This window comes from Triticum aestivum, chromosome 4D (assembly GCF_018294505.1).
Source record: "Triticum aestivum cultivar Chinese Spring chromosome 4D, IWGSC CS RefSeq v2.1, whole genome shotgun sequence".
NCBI classification, from domain to species: domain Eukaryota; kingdom Viridiplantae; phylum Streptophyta; class Magnoliopsida; order Poales; family Poaceae; genus Triticum; species Triticum aestivum.
In genome coordinates, this window is record NC_057805.1 from 307,382,233 (window position 1) to 307,404,969 (window position 22,737).

At 43.9% G+C, this 22,737-nt stretch overlaps 1 protein-coding gene across 1 annotated transcript; it reads left to right on the plus strand.

Moving 5' to 3' along the window:
* The first annotated feature begins 5,857 nt into the window (after positions 1–5,857).
* Positions 5,858–10,351, plus strand: LOC123097599 (pyruvate kinase, cytosolic isozyme). Its single transcript, XM_044519380.1, has 3 exons — positions 5,858–6,248; positions 8,795–9,256; positions 9,332–10,351. Exons 1-3 carry the CDS (start codon positions 5,997–5,999, stop codon positions 10,145–10,147), a joined length of 1,530 nt encoding a protein of 509 aa, XP_044375315.1. The 5' UTR covers positions 5,858–5,996; the 3' UTR covers positions 10,148–10,351.
* The last annotated feature ends 12,386 nt before the right edge of the window (positions 10,352–22,737 follow it).

Below are 22,737 nucleotides of genomic sequence, written 5' to 3' on the forward strand. Positions count from 1 at the left end.
AATATTAACTTCAACTCCTGGAACATCTCATATGCTCCATGACGTTCAAAACATCGTTGAAGTCCCGGTTCTAAGCCGTAAAGCATGGCACACTGAACTATCGAGTAGTCATCAACTTTGCTCTGCCAGGCATTCACAACGTTCGGCGTTGCTCCTCCAGTGGGTCTTGCACCTAGTGGTGCTTCCAGGACGTAATTCTTCTGTGCAGCAATGAGGATAATCCTCAAGTTACGGACCCAGTCCGTGTAGTTGCTACCATCATCTTTCAACGTAGTTTTCTCTAGGAACGTATTCAAATTCAAAGGAACAGTAGCACAGGCCATTGATCTACAACAACATAGACATGCAAAATACTATCAGGTACTAAGTTCATGATAAATTAAAGTTCAATTAATAATATTACTTAAGAACTCCCACTTAGATAGACATCACTCTAGTCATCTAAGTGATCACGTGATCCATATCAACTAAACCATGTCTGATCATCACGTGAGATGGAGTAGTTCTCAACGGTGAACATCACTATGTTGATCATATCTACTATATGATTCACGCTCGACCTTTCGGTCTCAGTGTTCCGAGGCCATATCTACATATGCTAGGCCCGTCAAGTTTAACCCGAGTATTCTGCGTGTGCAAAACTGGCTTGCACCCGTTGTATGTGAACGTAGAGCTTATCACACCCGATCATCACGTGGTGTCTCGGCACGACGAACTGTAGCAACGGTGCATACTCAGGGAGAACACTTATACCTCAAAATTTAGTGAAAGATCATCTTATAATGCTACCGCCGTACTAAGCAAAATAAGATGCATAAAAGATAAACATCATATGCAATCAAAATAAGTGATATGATATGGTCATCATCATCTTGTGCCTTGATCTCCATCTCCAAAGCACCATCATGATCACCATCATCACAGGCTTGACACCTTGATCTCCATCGTAGCATCGTTGTCGTCTCGCCAACTATTGCTTCTACGACTATCGCTACCGCTTAGTGATAAAGTAAAGCAATTACATGGCGATTGCATTTCATACAATAAAGCGACAACCATATGGCTCCTGCCAGTTGCCGATAACTGTTACAAAACATGATCATCTCATACAACAATTTATATATCATCACGTCTTGACCATATCACATCACAACATGCCCTGCAAAAACAAGTTAGACGTCCTCTACTTTGTTGTTGCAAATTTTACGTGGCTGCTATGGGCTTCTAGCAAGAACCGTTCTTACCTACGCATAGACCTGGCTCTGATGCCACTTTTGGGGAATGCAGTAATTTCAAAAAAATTCCTACGATCACGCAAGATCCATTTAGGTGATGCATAGCAATGAGCGGGGAGAGTGTGTCCACGTACCCTCGTAGACCGAAAGCGGAAGCGTTTAGTAACGCGGTTGATGTAGTCGAACGTCTTCGCGATCCAACGATCCAAGTACCAAACGCACAGAACCTCCGCGATCTGCACACGTTCAGCTCAGTGACGTCCCTCGTACTATTGATCCAGCTGAGGCCGAGGGAGAGTTTCGTCAGCACGACGGCGTGTTGACGGTGATGATGAAGTTACCGGCGCAGGGCTTCGCCTAAGCACTACGACAATATGACCGAGGTGGAAATATGTGGAGGGGGGCACCGCACACGGCTAAAGGATCAACTTGTGTGTCTATGGGGTGCCCCCTCCCCCGTATATAAAGGGGGGAGGAGAGGGCCGGCCTAGGAGGAGGCGCGCCCAAGGGGGGGCAATCCTACTCCAAGTAGGTTTGCCCCCCCCCTTTCCTATTCCTACTAGGAGGAGGAGAGGAGAAGGAAAGGGGGGTCGGCCCGCCAAACCCTAAACCAATTCGGTTTGGGCCTAGGGGGGTGCCCCACCACTTGCATGTTGCCCTCTTTCTCCACTAGGGCCCAATAAGGCCCATTGACTCCCCGGGGGGTTCCGGTAACCCCCCGGTACTCCGGTAAATGCCCGAACTCATTCGGAACCATTCCGATGTCCAAACATAGCCTTCCAATATATCGATCTTTATGTCTGGACCATTTCGAGACTCCTCTTCATGTCCGTGATCATATCCGGGACTCCGAACTACCTTCGGTACATCAAAACACATAAACTCATAATACCGATCGTCACCGAACGTTAAGCGTGCGGACCCTACGGGTTCGAGAACTATGTAGACATGACCGAGACTCACTTCTGGTCAATAACCAATAGCCGAACCTGGATGCTCATATTGGTTCCTACATATTCTACGAAGATCTTTATCGGTCAAACCGCATAACAACATACGGTGTTCCCTTTGTCATCGGTATGTTACTTGCCCGAGATTCGATTGTCGGTATCATCATACCTAGTTCAATCATCGTTATCGGCAAGTCTCTTTACTCGTTCCATAATGCATCATCCCGTAACTAACTCATTAGTCACATTGCTTGCAAGGCTTATAGTGATGTGCATTACCGAGAGGGCCCAGACATACCTCTCCGACAATCGGAGTGACAAATCCTAATCTCGATCTATGCCAACTCAACAAACACCATCAGAGACACCTGTAGAGCATCTTTATAATCACCCAGTTACGTTGTGACTTTTGATAGCACACTAAGTGTTACTCCGGTATTCGGGAGTTCCATAATCTCATAGTCCTAGGAACATGTATAAGTTATGAAGAAAACAATAACAACAAACTAAACGATCATCGTGCTAAGCTAACGGATGGGTCAAGTCAATCACATCATTCTCTAATGATGTGATCCCGTTCATCAAATGACAACTCTTGTCCATGGCTAGGAAACTTAACCATCTTTGATTAACGAGCTAGTCAAGTAGAGGCATAATAGTGACACTTTGTTTGTCTATGTATTCACACATGTACTAAGTTTGCGGTTAATACAATTCTAGCATGAATAATAAACATTTATCATGATATAAGGAAATATAAATAACAACTTTATTATTGCCTCTAGGGCATATTTCCTTCATTCCCTTTGTCATCGGTATGTTACTTGCCCGAGATTCGATCGTCGGTATCATCATACCTAGTTCAATCTCGTTACCGGCAAGTCTCTTTACTCGTTCCGTAATGCATCATCCCGCAACTAACTCATTAGTTTTATTGCTTGCAAGGCTTATAGTGATGATCATTACCGAGAGGGCCCAGAGATACCTCTCCGATACATGGAGTGACAAATCATAATATCGATCTATGCCAACTCAACAAACACCATTGGAGACACCTGTAGAGTATCTTTATAATCACCCAGTTACGTTGCGACGTTTGATAACACACTAAGTGTTCCTCCGGTATTCGGGAGTTGCATAATCTCACAGTCAGAGGAACATGTATAAGTCATGAAGAAAGCAATAGCAATAAACTAAACGATCATAGTGCTAAGCTAACGGATGGGTCTTGTCCATCACATCATTCTCTAATGATGTGATCACGTTCATCAAATGACAACACATGTCTATGGCTAGGAAACTTAACCATCTTTGATTAATGAGCTAGTCAAGTAGAGGCATACTAGGGACAATCTGTTTGTCTATGTATTGACACATGTACTAAGTTTTCGGTTAATACAATTCTAGCATGAAAACTAAACATTTATCATGATATAAGAAAGTATAAATAACAACTTTATTATTGCCTCTAGGGCATATTTCCTTCAGTCTTTGCTCCGCGTTGATACCAACACATGTCACATGGAGGTTGCGAAATCTAGACACCACATGTTTACCATGTAGGTCTCTAGCTCAAGTTATCTGGCCCTTTAAATTAGAAACAAACATTACATACGACATGGACAATCAACCTCATAAAGAATCATCAAAGTAACCAAACATAATTATAATAAGTATTAGGCACGATCACATGTTACCATTCCCCACATCTCCCATACCTTAGGTGGACTACTCGCACATTAGAATGATCACAACCAAACATAGAGATCTAGTAAAAGGAAATCATATTAATAATAATATAGCTTTTCATGACAAGACGAATGAATATCTGGATAAAGATCTCTAGGCCGGTGTATGAATCGGTTTTACAAACCCTAATCTTACAAGAATGAATCTCTTTGTAATTGTGGCATTCTCGATGTGGAATATAGGATCACTGCTCAATGAGAGGGAAGCTAGATTAGATACGAAGGGCTCTCAGAATCAGTGGAATAAGCTATGGAAGGTAACGGTTCTAACAAAGATCAAAATCTTCGCTTGGAGGTTAGCCAATAACTTGATTACTATAGGGGAGGCATTATTGAGAAGGCGCATATTAGACTCGAACACGTGTGCAATCTGCAGTAGGGCGAGCACTCCATGGATACATTCACTCATTTTTATGTCGGATGTCGAAGAGTGTATGGGCGCTAGTCGACAAAGGTTTTCCACAGCAATTATGACATGTAGAGCCGAAGATGCCAATATGTGGGTGGCGACGGTGCAACACTCGATGAACGAGAAGCAATTCGTTAAGGTTCCAGTCACCCTGTGGGCCATTTTTTAGGCACTTCAACATCGAAACTTTCAGAGTCCATATCGCCGATGAATTTTATTAACAAATTCCTTCATGATCTTGATATGATATCGCCAAAGAAACAAATTGGTACTGTGGGTAAAAGGAGCACAGTGAGAAAGTGGTGAAGCCTTCCGAAGGGTCAGAAATATTAACGTAGATGCAATGATATACAGGAAGGGGGAGATGAGGTCATGTGCAATATGCTGTGGGGATGACCAAGTAATTTCATTTGGGAGCTTCGGTCATCTGTTACGAAGGTTTAACTAACCCTGAGATTTTAGAAGCTTCGTCGTATTGCGAGGTGTTGCCGTTGGCATATGATATGAATCTTCACCGAGTAAGAGTGACCATAGATTGCACGGGCATAGTTTGTCATTTAGATAAGATTTCTCTAGGTCCATTGGTGGTGATCATCGAGGATCAACTTGAAGCTACGCTCTTTTACGGGATTCGAGATTGTGCATGCAGGAAGAGAGTCAAGTTTTGAAGCACATTTTGGCGAAGGTCGCGATCAACTTCCATTTGGATGTCATGTTTGATTAATCACAACTCCAGATATTATTTGTATTAATGATATTATTGATGTTTAAATAAAGCGGTGAATTATAAATAAAAAACTCGCTTGACGAACCCTCGATCTCTTGGGGGGGGGGGAGCTTGACCGTTGCATAAACAAACTACTTAGCAACTCGTTTGCTTAATATGACCGAGCACTTCAAGTACACATTTTAGGTCTAGTGGAATGTAAACGTGAGAGGGACCGTTGAATTATGTTTCTACATTTTTACTAGTCATTCACCAATACAAATATTTTCGCTAGAAGTTGTTGTAGAAGCTGCCTATATTTTTGAAGAGAAGTCCGGATTGGCTTGGTAGGAAGTCTAAATTGTCCTACAAGTAATATCACTTGAGACTTTGTGCTTGATGTTGCCGCGCATAGATTAGCTAAAGTAGGTGTCGCAGACGATCTTTGTAAGGTTTGGTTGGGGGTTACCCCAGACTTTGTGCTTGATGTAATCTCGGATGACATTCCGAGTGCCATGGGTTAAATAAAAGCGGCAATATTGATCCTCAAAAAAAATATCACTTGAAATACAAAATACTTTCTCTGCAAGCTTAAAAACGCAATTGAAGGAAAACGAGTTAAGCCCTCTTCCACAAGAAAACCCAAAAGGCAACATGTTTTTTTTCCTTCACGAGAAGGCCAAACGCGTATGTACACACGTATATTTTGCAAAAAGGAGGGGGGGGGGAAAGTGAACCCAGCCCTACCGTTTTACCCTAGCGCCCCCGGCCACCCCGGCTCGTACGCCTTCCCCCGCACCACCCTTTATATATTCTCTCGCACCGCCACCGTCCCTTCCGATCCAACCTCCTCTCCTCTCCTCTCCTCTCCTCGCCGCTGCGCATCAACCGCTCGCGCCTCGGCGGGTCCTTCGTCTCGCACCACCCCTCCCTTTCCCCGGCCGTGCAATGGCGGACCTGGCGCTCGGCGCGGGGCCGGAGGAGATTTGGCGGCGGCGCGCCAAGACCAAGATCGTCTGCACCCTCGGCCCGGCCTCGCGGTCCGTGGAGATGTGCGCGCGCCTCCTGCGCGCCGGCATGTGCGTCGCCAGGTTCAACTTCTCGCACGGATCCCACGAGTACCACCAGGAGACCCTCGACAACCTCCACAAGGCCATGGACATAACCGGCATCCTCTGCGCGGTCATGCTCGACACCAAGGTCCGCTCCCTCTGCATGCCCCTACATCTTGTATTCCAAGCCAATTTGCACGCTCTAATTTTACCTTGTGATTGGCTTGTCATATATCATAGGAACTACTTTCTTTTTTTTGCGACAATCATAGGAACTACGACTTGACCCGATCTGTTTTTTGTGCGCATATTTTCCTTTGATTCTGCTGTATTTATTGCGTAAATTAGCCTATACATGCGACTTGTGTACCTTGTTTGCACAGGCGTAGCAATGAGTACTGAACTTCCTCGTAGAGCTCTTACATTGTCATACAGATAGTTAGTTTGGATTTGTTATGCCAGCTTGCATACAATTAGGCATCTTCAGTGTTCTGAAGACAAATGCCGAGACAAGAAATCTAGTGTGTTATATTGTACAATGTGAATTTGTATTGTTCATTGGACAATTGTTTCTTCATGGATTGGTAGCTTTTGGCTGTGGCAGCTAGGCCTAGCAAATTAGGATTTCATGCTAAATGTTGGTGTCCAAATTGGCAGATCATAATTCATCCCCTTCACACGTTGCTTCGAATGTATGGTGTACTGGTTGTTTTGCTATATAAGGTTGCTGTTAGGTGCATTAATAATGCTAACCGACTCCCTGATTAAATCTTTTGCGCTATATTCTAATCATACTATATGAATGTATGATGTATGACATATGTTGAGAAGTCCTTTTCTATAGTCGACTGCACATATAAATCATTCATATCCATATCCGCAAGATTGTATAGTCGACTACACATATATATCATATCACCATCTCGCCCTGATTACAGGCGGTTGGTATTAATTAGTTCCTTAAAACCTTGCTATACAGATCCAGAAAGTGCCATATACTGTTCATTTGTGGGCTGAAGAAATATGATTGGACCTTTATAACACCCAGAAACATATGCCTTTCACAAAAGAGGCAGTGTGCCACCAGGTGCCATGCAATTCAATGGGATGGTTTCTTGTACCATGTGGTTTAACACTTTTTGTGTGCGTCTGTGATAGTTCAGGATATATAGAATATTCTCTCGGGAAAGTGCTATTCTGAGCTCGAGCTCAGGTGCAGACGCCACGCAGATCCGCCCATCGCCGCTCACACCCGTGCCCTCCAGCAACGGCACCACCACCGTTCGCCTGTTACCGTCCGCCGGCAAACTCCGGCAGCAGACTCTCTCCTACCTCCTCACTCAGCGTGGATCTATGGCAGAGAAAGCAAATAAACCTTAGTCCCCTGTGCTCCACTCTACAGATCACACGCAAATTGGGGGAAAATCACTCTCATACCTACGGATTGGATGCATGAGGAACTCCATTAAGCGTCGGTCGCCCGTTCTCCCACTTCCTCCCTCTCTACCTCGTCACCTAAAATGGCTGCCGCATTGGGGAAGAAGAGTCTGGATCTGCAGTCGTTTCAAGGCTGTCGCTCTCTTTTTTTAGGATGGCTGTCGCTCTTGACGGAAAGCATCTTATCCGAGCCACGGAACAGACGTACAACAACGAACCTGGGCCATGGCTCAGCCCGTCATCGGGAGACGGCCGCCAAGCAGCTGGCCCACTCCTAGCACCTGACACATGTATTCTGGCACAGTGCGCAATTACCAGGGCTTCAAAACCAACCGTATTAGGAATTGGCCCAGATCCCCATGCGCTAGCGAAGGCACAAGATATCGAGCGCATATGTGCTCGTGACCATATACTCTGCGTCCATTCTCTCGATGCTTTGTAGGTTCCCACACGTACCAGCTTGTACAAGCAACGAAAGAAACACACACCTCTAAGAAGAAATGCTGGTGTACATGTATACTTTTAAAAACCAGATTGGTCATTCAAGCTACCACTTTACTGGTTCATTAGTAGTTCACTGGTCTGCTTGCTGGTATGGATATATTAATATCGGCGTTATTACTTGATCTAAAATTGTGGTGTTATGCACCACAATTTATTAGTAAACCTTGTGTAGAAAAGGATAAAGTTTGCAGCTATATATGATTGCAAAGAGACTCATGCTTCAGTATTAAAGTCTAAACATCAAGAAACTGCCTGTCATAAAAACGTCAAGAAATTAAAATTGGTTTCTACACTATGTTTAACGACCAATGTGCGATTCACCTATCTTTTGGCTTGTTATTCATGTTTCATTTGGTGGCTCTATATTATTGGTCTGTTTAAAAATTGGGTTGACTTTGAAGGTGAGTGATTTTGTGATCGATAGTTGTATTGGCCTGGATTTTTAGTACTGGATGAAATGCATTATATACAAAGATATAATTTACTTGTGGCATACGGTTTACAGGATCTAGCCAATGCACTAGATATTCATTCACTTGTATGATATATAGATTACTAATTATTAGCTTTCTGGCTTGCATATCAGAATTTACTTCATTCTACTGACTATGCTAAAAGCTGCTTCCATGACCTTGTACCTAGAACTCTATTTGAACATCTTGTAAAGTTCAATGTAGCACATGAATCCTCCTACATGAGCTCGGCCAGCATTATTTATTTTCTCAACTATGCCAATCTACTGTCTTTGTACAGGGACCAGAAATTCGCACAGGCTTTCTGAAAGACGGCAAGCCTGTAAAGCTGAATCAGGGGCAAGAGATTACCATAACCACAGATTATACCATCAAGGGTGATGAGACCATGATTTCCATGAGCTACAAAAAGTTGGCTGTAGATGTGAAGCCTGGGAGCACTATACTATGTGCTGATGGCACCATCACACTCACAGCGCTTTCTTGTGATCCTGAGAAAGGTCTAGTTCGCTGCCGATGTGAGAACTCTGCTCTCCTAGGTGAGAGGAAGAATGTCAATCTTCCTGGCGTCATTGTAGATCTCCCAACACTTACAGATAAGGACAAGGTGGATATCCTACAGTGGGGAGTGCCAAACAAGATCGACATGATAGCACTCTCCTTTGTACGGAAAGGATCAGACCTTCAGATGGTCCGAAGTGTGCTCGGTGAGCATGCCAAGTCAATCATACTTATGTCCAAGGTATGTTTATGCCCACAAGCTTGCATTTTATTTTAGGTTGTTTTATTGCTTCTTATGCTAGTTTCTTACGTGCAGGTTGAGAATCAAGAAGGTGTTGCTAATTTTGATGACATACTTGCAAATTCAGACGCCTTCATGGTTGCACGAGGAGATTTGGGTATGGAGATCCCTATTGAGAAGATTTTCTTTGCTCAGAAGGTTATGATCTTCAAATGCAATCAACAAGGAAAGCCTGTTGTCACTGCAACCCAGATGCTGGAGTCGATGATCAAGTCTCCCCGCCCTACACGGGCAGAAGCAACTGATGTCGCCAATGCTGTCCTAGACGGAACTGACTGTGTGATGCTTAGCGGTGAGACTGCAGCAGGGGCATATCCAGAGTTAGCAGTGCAGACAATGTCCAGCATCTGCTTAATGGCAGAGACCTATGTGGATCACGGTGCAGTCTTCAAGTTGATTACCGCAGCAGCACCAGTTCCTATGAGCCCACTTGAGAGTTTGGCATCGTCAGCTGTTCGGACGGCTAATGTCTCCAAGGCATCGCTTATCTTGGTCCTGACGAGGGGAGGTACGACTGCAAGGCTCGTCGCGAAGTACAGGCCAGCGATGCCAGTATTGAACTGCGTGGTTCCAGAGCTGAAGACCGACAATGATTTCGACTGGACTTGCAGCGACGAGGCTCCTGCAAGGCAGAGTCAAATTGTTAGGGGCCTGATCCCAATGTTGAGTGCCGCTACTGCAAAGGCTTCTGATACTGAGGCCACCGAGGAGGCCGTCAGTTTTGCCCTGGATTATGCCAAGAAGCTCGGCCTCTGCAAGTCGGGAGATTCAGTTGTTGCGGTGCATCGTCTCAGCGCATCATCCCTCGTCAGGATCTTGACAGTGGATTAGGGTCAGGTGAGGTTGGCTCATGGGGGCAAATTTTGTTAGGTTGTTATCGGATCCTCGCTATCATTTTGTTGGCTCATCCCACGTCGTGAGTCCTATATTACGTCTTGTGTTCAGCTACGCATAGTAAAGAGTTGGTGTCGCCCATTCTGAATATCTTGCTAAATAATACATACTCGCTACTCAATATATATGCCAGTTCGTTCAGTATGTTGTTTTGGCTGTCTTAAGTTTTATACGAAGATCATATATTGTGGCGTTGTGCTGTGGTTATTTTTTACTGTACACATGCAGTGTGAGCAGCTGACCAGGTTGCTTTTATAAGAGTTTTGTGACAGAGACCTTGCATAAAGAAAAGAAGAGGATTTGTATTTGCAAGTTGCAATCGTAGGGCGTTAGTCAAGGCGACAAAACTTAGCTCTCAAAACTTTATCGAATAACCTAGGACTTTTAGTATCATAACCTCTAGAAAGACTCTACGGTCGAGAGAAGAACAGGAACCTCTTGAAAGAAAGAACCCGCGTCCGAGAGGGGCGTTTTGACACCCTGGAGCATATGCTCTTGGTTTTTAAATGTATTTTGAAATGTCACAAAATTCTGACAAAAAAATTTGTGCGTACATCGCAATATTCTACGTGCTCACAATCTTGTCAAAAACAATCAACTTCCGAAGGGGCTTCTTGAGAGACATTTTTTCCTACAAAACTTCGTTTGCACATAGAATGTCTAAGTACGCGTCAGAATTTGGAATTTTTTTGTCAAAGTGATTTTCAATATATAGAAGGTTAATCACACTCTCGCAACTTTACATAAGGTAGAGGTGGTTTTAGGGCTGATAGTGGATAAGTCACCTTTATTGTCCCTTTATAGAACCGTACGTGAGATTTTTACGGCTCCTCGGTCAATTCTTTCAAAGGGATCATTTTCCTCGTTCGAAAGTCTTCGCCCTTTTTCCACTCCATTCCCAAGACTAACTAAGATCAACTGAGCCATGTTTTCTAATTTAATACTTTTCATTTATGCACGATTAAAGAAAAAGATTGTTCTTTTATTTACCAAACATATGCAAATCAAAGCACGTCTTATAATAAGAAGAAATCTTTCTCGGTATCAATCCGCTTGCCCCCTCATTCTTTGAGAATGAGGATAATCCTTTTCGAGTTAACATTTCTTCATTTGGAATCTGGGCTCTTCTATCTTCGACTGGAGTTAGGGCATCTCCAATGCAAACCCTTAAAATGGACACGGTATTTGTCCGGGGATAGTGGTACGGTAGCCAACCATCCAACGTTGCCTGCATACATTGCAAACCGCATTTGAACAAACCAGATGAATTTCATGCAAGCCAAATGATTTTCATCTAAGCCGAACCAAAATCATTACATTTTTCACATATTTCAACTAAACTGTATTAAACTGGGCTTTTTAAACCCAGTCTAAATGATTACCGACCGTCGCGGCGCTCGTTTTCCACGACTTGTCTTCCCATGTCCGACAAGCACACCGACCGGGCGTGAGCCCCGGGAAGTGAAGCTGTAGGAGGGGAAGAATAGGAGTGGCTGAAGACTCCCTCTTTAATGAGGTTATACGAGCAAATGCCTGAAACCAAATATGGTATGGGAGCATGTACTATTAGTGAGGAATGTTCAATACGGATTCTAGATGCCCTAACAAAACTTTGTAGGAAGATATCGTGAGAAATAGTTGATGATCGAACTCGCTCTCAAAATAAGTTGTGTGGTGTCCTATGTGCTACTCTTCCTCGCCTGAGTCCGCCTCGTCCACGGTCGCCTGTGCCTCCTCTTCCTCCAGGTCATCCCTCTCCACCTGCAGGACGCGCAGTCGGCATTGCTCACGGCGGATATCATGTGTGATGCGCATGGACTCGTACAACGCCCGCTGCTCATCCAGGCATGCGACAACATCGTCGTTCGCTTGCTAGCCGGTGATTTGCCCCTCTGAAACACGTTGCTCATCGAGGAGCCGGGGGTTGTAGCTTTGGTCCTCCTATGTCTATCAGAATGCGGACGCCGGTTGTTCCTACTGCTCTTCCACCATTACGGCGTTGAAGTGCTCCCGTGCCTGGTCCAAGGTGACGCCAGCATGGGCCGGCGGGGGCGGTGGCGCCGGCTCGTCATTGTACACCTCGTCCATCGTCTCGTCGGTATCATTGCTCCCCCGTGAGATCACCGGCAAGCCGACCTCTATCCGGCAGGCTCGGCGGGCCTGCCAGCCGGCCGCAATTCCGAAAAGCTCTTGCTTCTATTCGGTGGAGAGGTTGTCTCACTGAACTTTGGAGCTCGAGGTCATGGTGGACATGGTGCACAGAGGAGATCGGGAGCGGAGATGTGGTTCGGATCTTGCCGAGCGTGGTCATGAATAAATAGTAGGCACTGGCCAGGTCAAGCGGCGGGCTATATGAATGTGGACGCCGGAGTGAGTTTCTCGGTAGTCGCGGTTGTTTAATGTTGGCAGACGGACAGACATGGTGGCGTTTAAATGCGGAGAGAGCTGTCTGGTAAAGTCACTCCCACATTGAACAGGCGTGGATACCAGGACGCGGCGCGGGTAATGCTCTCGGTCGGCGCTCGCTGCTTTAATGTCGGCCAGTGAGAGGTCGCGCCCGCTCTTGGCCGACATGAATACGGCGCTGGCGCTCTGGAGTGACTCTGACTGGCAAGAATGCGCGGCAACTGCTTCACGCGGGAAAAAGCGCGGATGAGGGAAAGGGTTGTGGGTGGGTCCATGGTGTCCGACGAGTATGTGGCAGTAGTCTGGACGCCTGCAAAGCCCCTGGTTTGTTTCCAACTCGCGGAAAAACAAACGTCACCGATCGGCCGACCAATAAGATATCACGTTGGAGGGTAAATTACGTTCGGACCACACGGTCCGAATGGATGCGGGCAGTCTGAGTGTCCACGTTGAAGATGCCCTTACAACCTTTAAATTCGAGTGAAACGAGCCTTTGCTAGTCACAGATTCGGCTGCCCATTCACTATTACTCCCTCCATTCACAATACATTCTTGAGAAGTTGGTTCCAATTTTATCAGCATGCAAAGTGTCCACCTCAATGTCCCACTAAGCAATGCATTTAAGGCATGCACACATGCCAACTCACCTATCATGCCATATTAGCAAGCATGCAATTAAACTACCGAATTTCCTTGCTCTACTTAATAGGTACCATCTGTCCACAACCACGGCCACATGTCATGTCATCACTTATGTTTTTCTTCTTCTTCTTTGCTTCAATTTATTAAGCGTGAGTCAGTTATCTCCTTCATGCAAAAAGAAGCAGCAGAAACGGTTGGCGGTTCACATGCCCACTATCTCATTGATATTCAAATTCTACACAAAACTATCACATGAGTTCTTCTAATAAATAGCAACAACCTTATCACCCGACGAGGATTCATGATTTCTTTCCTTCCCTTGCTTAATCTCTTCTGCGGAACCCAGACCCAACGTGGGTATTGTACGACTCTACATACCTATAGAGGTTCAGAGACTGACATTGGTGCGGAAAGACGATGGTACTGATTTTGCTGTGGCCGTGGACAACGTCAGTGCCGAGATTGGAATAACAACAAGGTGGGACGAGAGGGCGAAGCACTACATGTCATCGATCATGCCGGCCAAATCGGACGGGGGCACCGCGGTCACGGGGCGCACTGCCGCTGAGGGTGTTGCCGCGGGCAACACCATGAAGCCACCTCTATCAGGCCATCTGGCTCTTCTTCTCCCGCAGTATCATGCAACCCAGCAGAGTCAGCCATGCGCGCGTCCCACATCTCTTACTATTTCTCCACCACTCATCATCAGTCTGAGATGTATCCGCTACACGAGCAGGTCATTGCATTGCGTCACCGCCGCTAGGATACCTGGTTGGCCTCCTCCTGCACACTCCACCTACTCCTCACAACATCTGTTGATTCAACTGCAACACAACCAGTTGTTGTAAATGGGAGAAACAACCTTCACATATGGCTCTTAAATCTCATGCTTCCTTTGTACTGTTTCTAGCATAAACTGCCACGATGTCTATTTTACGATCTACTCCCTCCGTCCCATAATATAAGAGCGTTTTGACACAATAATAGTGTAAAAAAACGCTCTTATATTATGGGATGAAGGGAGTAGATGCTATGCATACATATAGCACTATGTAAGTTAAGCGAAGTCACATGCCCGAGAAAGATTAGAGCATCTACAGCTGTTCGGTCCCCAGGGGCTTGAAATAGCGCCACCTGGGGGCCAAACAGCGATGAAATCGGTGTGGAGGCGGTCGGGTTCCCAACCACGGCCAAACGCCGTTATTTGAACTAAAATTCAGCTAAAATTAGACAAAAAGAAACAAATTTGGCTAATATTCAGCGCTTTTCATTCATATTTGTACATACTTAAAGAAGAGATAAAAACATAAAAAAATACGCCACCCGCCGCCGCCCGAGCCTTCTACATGCCGATGAGCCTATAGAAGTTGGTGTAGTCGTCGCCGCCGCCGTCCTGCATGCCGTCGCCGTCACTGCTGCACCCCTACCCTGGGTCGCCGTGGCGGACGGTGTTGGATGGCCCGGGCGCCTCCTTGTCGCTGTCGTTGAGGATGACGCCGCCGCCCTCCTCGCGGCCATGGCTCCGGGCGGCGATCTCCTCGAGGGTGCGGCGCTTGCGCTCCATCTCCTGCTGGACGTAGTCGTCCCACGCCCATTTGAGGCCGGTCTCCTTGTCGGCGGCCATGGCCTCGTGCTCCTTCTTCACAGGAAGGAGCACCGGCTCGGTCTTCGGCTTGACAAAGCGGGAGGAGGGAGGGGAAGGGACGCCGCCCTCGTTGATTACAAGGGTGCCGCCATGGGTACGCCGCCCGATCGGTGTCTCGCGTGGCTCCGACTTGACGGGAAGGAGCGCCGGCGACCCGGAGGAGTGGGAGCCCGACGAGGACGATGAAGGCATCTCCATCCGCCTCGGTGTCTAGGAGCTGCCGCGGCGGCTGATACGTCTCCAACATATCTATAATTTTTTATTGTTCCATGCTATTATATTATCTGTTTTGGATGTTTTATATGCATTAATATGATATTTTATATTATTTTTGAGACTAACCTATTAACTTAGAGCCCAGTGCCAGTTTCTGTTTTTTCCTTGTTTTAGAGTTCCGCAGAAAAGGAATACCAAACGGAGTCCAAACGGAATAAAACTTTCGCGATGATTTTTCTTGGACCAGAAGACATCCAGAGGACTTGGAGTGTAAGTCAGGGAGGCCACGAGGTGGCCACAAGGACGGAGAGCGCGCCCAATGGGGTAGGGCGCGCCCCCACCCTTGTGGGCCCCTCGTGACTCCACCGACCTATTTCTTCCTCCTATATATTCTCATATATCCCAAAAACAACAGAGAGAGCCACGCAAACACTTTTCCACCGCCGCAACCTCCTGTACCCGTGAGATCCCATCTAGGGGCCTTTTTGGCATCCTGACGGAGGGGGATTCGGTCACGGAGGGCTTCTACATCAACACCATTGCCCTTCCGATGAAGCGTGAGTAGTTTACCTTAGACCTACGGGTCCATAGCTAGTAGCTAGATAGCTTCCTCTCGCTTTGACTCTCAATACCATGTTCTCCTCGATGTTCTTGGAGATCTATTCGATGTAATACTTTTTTGCAGTGTGTTTTCCGAGATCTGATGAATTGTGGATTTATGATCAGCTTATCTATGAATATTATTTGAATCTTCTTTGAATTCTTATATGCATGATTTGATATCTTTGCAAGTCTCTTCGAACTATCGATTTGGTTTGGCCAACTAGATTGGTTTTTCTTGCAATGGGAGAAGTGCTTAGCTTTGGGTTCAATCTTGCGGTGACCTTTCCCAGTGATAGAAGGGGCAGCAAGGCACGTATTGAATTGTTGCCATCGGGGATAACAAGATGGGGTTTTCATCATATTGCTTGAGTTTATCCCGCTACATCATGTCATCTCACTTAATGCGTTACTCTGTTCTTATGGACTTAATACTCTAGATGCAGGCAGGAGTCGGTCGATGTGTGGAGTAATAGTAGTAGATGCAGGCATGAGTCGGTCTACTTGACACGGATGTGATGCCTATACTCATGATCATTGCCTTAGACATCGTCATAACTTTGCGCTTTTCTATCAATTGCTCGGCAGTAATTTATTCAACCACCGTAATATTTTCTATCTTGAGAGAAGCCTCTAGTGAAACCTATGGCCCCCGGGTCTATTTTCCATCGTATAAGTTTCCGATCTACAATATTAGTTTCCGGTTTAGTTCCTTTGCAATCATTTACTTTCCAATCTATAAACCAAAAATACCAAAAATATTTACTTTACCGTTTATCTATCTCTATCAGATCTCACTTTTGCAAGTAACCGTGAAGGGATTGACAACCCCTTTATCGCGTTGGGTGCAAGTTGTTGATTGTTTGTGCAGGTATTCGGTGGCTTGTTCGTTGTCTCCTACTGGATTGATACCTTGGTTCTCGAACTGAGGGAAATACTTACTCTACTTTGTTGCATCACCCTTTCCTCTTCAAGGGAAAAACCAATGCAAGCTTAAGAAGTAGCAGGAAATATTTCTGGCGTCGTTGCCGGGGAGATCTATGCCAAGTCAAGACATACCAAGTACCCATCATAAACTCTCATCTCTTGCATTACATTATTCGCCATTCGCCTCCCGTTTTCCTCTCCCCACTTCTAAAATGATTTACAGAGAGATTTGCCTTTGTCTCGTTCGATCTTATGATTGCTTGTGTTGCCATGTGCCTTCCATTTTCTTGCATCTTCACTTGCTGAAAATCTATTGTTATGGATCCTCATCCTCTTGCTAATCTTTTTAAAAGATCCAATTATGATGAACCAATTGCTAGTGAGTTTTGTGCACTAGATTACCTTTATGAGGTTTTGCTTGAAATTCGTGAACCTAAAAGTTGTGATGAAGTGTTGAAAGAAGAAATTTATGAAGTGATTCAGGATAGCTCCTTGAATGAAAAGCATGATTGCAATGATATTATTATAAATTCTATTAATTTCAATTGTGTTAATGATATGCAAAACCCTAAGCTTGGGGGTGCTAGTTTTGCTATGTCCACTACTTGTTGCAATGATCATGACTGGGGTGATTCTTCTTATAATCTTGAAAAATTATTTAAGCCCCATGATAAATATGAGACTGGTAATAATGTTTGCAATAATGTCGAAAGTGGGTTTGGAATAGTGTCAACTTTAGATCCCACATATTTGGATGATGTTCAATCTTATGAAGTTTTTGATAAAAGTGGGTTTGGTCATGACTTTATTTAATGATATTCCCACTATTTTGGAAGAGTGTCAACTTTGCATGCATGTGGATCATGTAGAGAAAAATTTATGTGATAGTCATATTGTTGAATTTGAATATGATCCCACATGCAATTATTATGAAAGAGGAAAATATGGTTGTAGAAATTTTGATGTTACTAAATTACCTCTCGTTGTGTTGAGATTGCTATTGTTTCTTTCCTCTTCCTTGCATACACTAGTTTTTGCTTGCTATGATAATTTGTTTGCCTATAAGATGCCTATGCATAGGAAGTATGTTAGACTTAGATGTGTTTTTCACATGCTATATGATGCTCTCTTTGCGCTTCAATTCTTGTCTTTCATGTGAGCATCATTGAAATCTCAATGCCTAGCTAAAAGGCTTTAAAGAAAAGCGTTTGTTGGGAGACAACCCAATATTTTTCCTTGCTGTTTTGCAATAAATAATTCATCTAGCCTCTGGTTAGATGTGGTTTTGTGTTTTAATTAGTGTTTGCGCCAAGTAAGACCCTTGGGATAGCTTACGGTGATAGTTGATTTGATCTTGCTGAAAACAGAAACTTTTGTGTCCAAGAAAATAATTCTCATTTTTTATAGGAGAGTGCTTTTGAGTTGATTCTTTCTGCACAAGATTAATAAACAAATTTCTTAGGTCGTCCTAATTTTTCAGAATTTTTGGAGTTACAGAAGTATTCGAAATATCCAGATTGTTACAGTCTGTTCTGTTTTTGACATATTCTGTTTTCTATGTGTTGTTTGCTTATTTTGATAAATCTATGGCTAGTATCGGGGGTATGAACCATGCAAAAGTTGGAATACAGTAGATATTACACCAATATAAATAAAGAATGAGTTCACAACAGTACCAAAAGTGGTGATTTGTTTTCTTATACTAACGGAGCTTATGAGATTTTTTGTTGAGTTTTGTGTTGTGAAGTTCTAACATCCCAATTTTCAATTTGGATGTTAACCATTAGGTCATCATTTGCATCCATGCTCATTGCATATTTAATTTGTTTTGATTAGACATTTTGATCCTAGAAACCTTAAGCAACTCAAGGACCATTTGAGAAGAGTTGGAGGTTTCCATAAAATCCATTTTTGAATTTTCAAAATTGGTAAATTGGATCAAAGTGATTTTTATTTGAATTTTTTTCTGATTATTTCAAAATAAATAAAATAATGAGAGAAGATAATATGCCTTCTTCAAAACAGAGGAAATAATGGAAATTTCATTTTTAAATAAAAATATTTGTTTTATTTGAATTTTATTTGAGATCTTATTCGAGTAAATTAGGGAAAAATTGCATTTTATCCCAGAAAAATGTTCATGTTGTCCTAAATATTAGTAGAAGACCGCGAAAATTGTTTTTGGGATTTTAGGATTTTGATTTATTTTATTGTGTATTTTTCTGTTTCGGCGAAATTATTTAAAAAATTCTTTCGGACCGACCGGGCCGAAGGCCCAGCCGGCCCAGCCGCCGCCGCCTTACCTCACGCCGCGCCGCCCGTGCCCGAGCTAGACTCCGGCAAGGAGTCCGACGCCGCCCCGCCTCCGTCGCCCCCTTGCCCAAGCCGACCCCTCCCCCTCCCCCTTTATAAGCTGCCGCACCCCCTCTTTCCTCACCGCCGCCACTTGCCTCCCGCAGCAGCAGCGGCCGCAGCCACCGCCGCCTACCGCAGTCGCCGCTGCCGCCTACCGCTCCACTGCGCCACCCCACACCACTCCGCCGCCCGTCGCCCCGCCTCGCAGCCGCCGGAGCCGCTTCCGCCGTCACCGGAGTTCGCCGCCGCCGCCGGTTTTCCCACACCGAACCGGTAAAAACCGAAGAGAAACCGCCCGTTTTTTATTAAGTTTGGTTTATTTTTATAGATCGATTTTATTTTTAGGGTTCGCTAATTAGCGAACGTTCACCCGATCTTCTCTGTTCGCGAACGAATTCGTTCGTTAGTCTCTGTTAGCGGACGTTCGTCCGATAGATTTTTATTTTTAGTTTTATTTTTCGGCCAGTGACCAATCCGTAATTTCATTTATCGCAGATTAGTCCCTGATCTTCAAACCTTTGCTACGTTTTGCTCGTTTGTCCAAATCGAGTGACTCAACTTCACACCTTGTAACACAGGCAAGAACCCTTTCTTTGCTTGATCCATTTTGAACTTCTTCAAAACTTTATCAAGGTATGTGCTTTGTGAAAGTCCAATTAAGCGTCTTGATCTATCTCTATAGATCTTGATGCCTAAAATATAAGCAGCTTCACCGTGGTCTTTCATTGAAAAATTCTTATTCAAGTATCCTTTTATGCTATTCTGAAATTCAGTATCATTTCCGATCAACAACATGTCATCCACATATAATATCAGAAATGCTACAGAGGTCCCACTCACTTTCTTGTAAATATAGGCTTCTCCAAAAGTCTGTATAAAACCATATGCTTTGATCACACTATCAAAGCGTATATTCCAACTCCGAGAGGCTTGCACCAGTCCATAAATGGATCGCTGGAGCTTGCACACCTTGTTAGCACCTTTTGGATCGACAAAACCTTCTGGTTGCATCATATACAACTCTTCTTTAAGATATCCGTTAAGGAATGCAGTTTTGACATCCATTTGTCAAATTTCATAATCATAAAATGCGGAAATTGCTAACATGATTCGGACGGACTTAAGCATCGCTATGGGTGAGAAGGTCTCATCGTAGTCAACTCCTTGAACTTGTCGAAAACCTTTCGCAACAAGTCGAGCTTTGTAGACAGTAATATTACCGTCAGCGTCAGCCTTCTTCTTGAAGATCCATTTATTCTCTATGGCTTGCCGATCATCGGGCAAGTCAACCAAAGTCCACACTTTGTTCACATACATGGATCCCATCTCAGATTTCATGGCTTCAAGCCATTTTGCGGAATCTGGGCTCATCATCGCTTCCTCATAGTTCGTAGGTTCGTCATGGTCAAGTAACATGACCTCCAGAACAGGATTACCGTACCACTCTGGTGCGGATCTTACTCTAGTTGACCTACGAGGTTCGGTAGTAACTTGATCAGAAGTTTCATGATCATCATCATTAACTTCCTCGCTTACTGGTGTAGGAATCACTGGAACTGATTTCTATGATGAACTACTTTCCAATAAGGGAGCAGGTACAATTACCTCATCAAGTTCTACTTTCCTCCCACTCACTTCTTTCGAGAGAAACTCCTTTTCTAGAAAGGATCCATTCTTAGCAACGAATATCTTGCCTTCGGATCTGTGATAGAAGGTGTACCCAACAGTCTCCTTTGGGTATCCTATGAAGACACATTTCTCTGATTTGGGTTCGAGCTTATCAGGTTGAAGTTTTTTCACATAAGCATCGCAGCCCCAAACTTTAGGAAACGACAACTTGGGTTTCTTGCCAAACCACAGTTCATATGGTGTCGTTTCAACGGATTTAGATGGTGCCCTATTTAACGTGAATGCAGCCGTCTCTAAAGCATAACCCCAAAACGATAGCGGTAATCAGTAAGAGACATCATAGATCACACCATATCTAATAAAGTACGATGACGACGTTCGGACACACCATTACACTCTGGTGTTCCGGGTGGCGTGAGTTGTGAAACTATTCCGCATTGTTTCAAATGAAGACCAAACTCGTAACTCAAATATTCTCCTCCACAATCAGATCGTAGAAACTTTATTTTCTTGTTACGATGATTTTCCACTTCACTCTGAAATTCTTTGAATTTTTCAAATGTTTCAGACTTATGTTTCATCAAGTAGATACACCCATATCTGCTCAAATCATCTGTGAAGGTCAGAAAATAACGATACCCGCCGAGAGCATCAACACTCATCGGACTGCATACATCAGTATGTATTACTTCCAACAAGTCTGTTGCTCGCTCCATTGTTCCAGAGAACGGAGTCTTAGCCATCTTGCCCATGAGGCATGGTTTGCAAGCATCAAGTGATTCATAATCAAGTGATTCCAAAAGCCCATCAGCATGGAGTTTCTTCATGCGCTTTACACCAATATGACCTAAGCAGGAGTGCCACAAATAAGTTGCACTATCATTATTAAACTTATATCTTTTGGCTTCAATACTATGAATATGTGTATCACTACTATCAAGATTTAGTAAAAATAGACCACTCATCAAGGGTGCATGACCATAAAAGATATTTCTCATATAAATAGAACAACCATTATTCTCTGATTTAAATGAATAACCGTCTCGCATCAAACAAGATCCAGATATAATGTTCATGCTTAACGCTGGCACCAAATAACAATTATTCAGGTCTAAAACTAATACCGAAGGTACATGTAGAGGTAGCGTGCCGACGGCGATCACATCGACTTTGGAACCATTTCCCACGCACATCGTCACCTCATCCTTAGCCAATCTTCGCTTAATCCGTAGCCCCTGTTTCGAGTTGCAAATATTAGCAACAGAACCAGTATCAAATACCCAGGCGCTACTGCGAGCATTAGTAAGGTACACATCAATAACATGTATATCAAAGATACCTTTCACTTTGCCATCCTTCTTCTCCGCCAAATACTTGGGGCAGTTCCGCTTCCAGTGACCAGTCCCTTTGAAGTAGAAGCACCCAGTCTCAGGCTTAGGTCCAGACTTGGGCTTCTTCACTTGAGCAGCAACTTGCTTGCCATTCTTCTTGAAGTTCCCCTTCTATGACACCCCAAAATTTTGACCTTGTTTTATCAATTAAAATTTTGCCAGGAAATAAAACTTTTCCATTTGTCTAGATTTACTCTTTGGATATTATGGGTTTTACCTCAAGTGGAACTTTCCAAAAGTTTTATTGGACTTATATGCCCTTTTTATAAAAACAATTCTTTATCAGTGGATTTATTTGCAAAATTAATTTTCATGAGCTTTATTCTCTTAAGATGGTTTTCATAAATTTTGGAGCCCCTTTTTGCACTGCAACCATTTGACAAATGCATTTAAAATTTCCACCAAAATTTGGGGATGTCATGTGATGTTTCCACATCACTTTTATGCAAGAATATCTTGTGGTCATTGGAGATTTTGAACTCTACATCAACTTTTCAAATCTGGTCCAGTAAGCACCTTTGCACTACAACCTATTCAAATCTTCCTTAAAAATTCTTCCAAATGTTTGGAGATGTCAGAGATGCATATAATTAAGTTTTATGCAAAAATCCAGTCATGTTATTTGAAGCATTTGAGTGGATCAACCTCTTTTTCCTTCTGGTCCAGTTTGGTGATTTGTACTGCAACCCTATTTTTATTTTGCTCTAGTGCCCCTG

What these genes read in the sequence shown, in the direction of transcription:
- LOC123097599 (XM_044519380.1), top strand. Translation starts at nt 5,997, where the DNA reads ATGGCGGACCTGGCGCTCGGCGCGGGGCCGGAGGAGATTTGGCGGCGG. An exon ending in CGGTCATGCTCGACACCAAG is followed by an intron (nt 6,249 to 8,794) that starts GTCCGCTCCCTC and finishes GTCTTTGTACAG; the next exon opens with GGACCAGAAATTCGCACAGG. An exon ending in CAATCATACTTATGTCCAAG is followed by an intron (nt 9,257 to 9,331) that starts GTATGTTTATGC and finishes TCTTACGTGCAG; the next exon opens with GTTGAGAATCAAGAAGGTGT.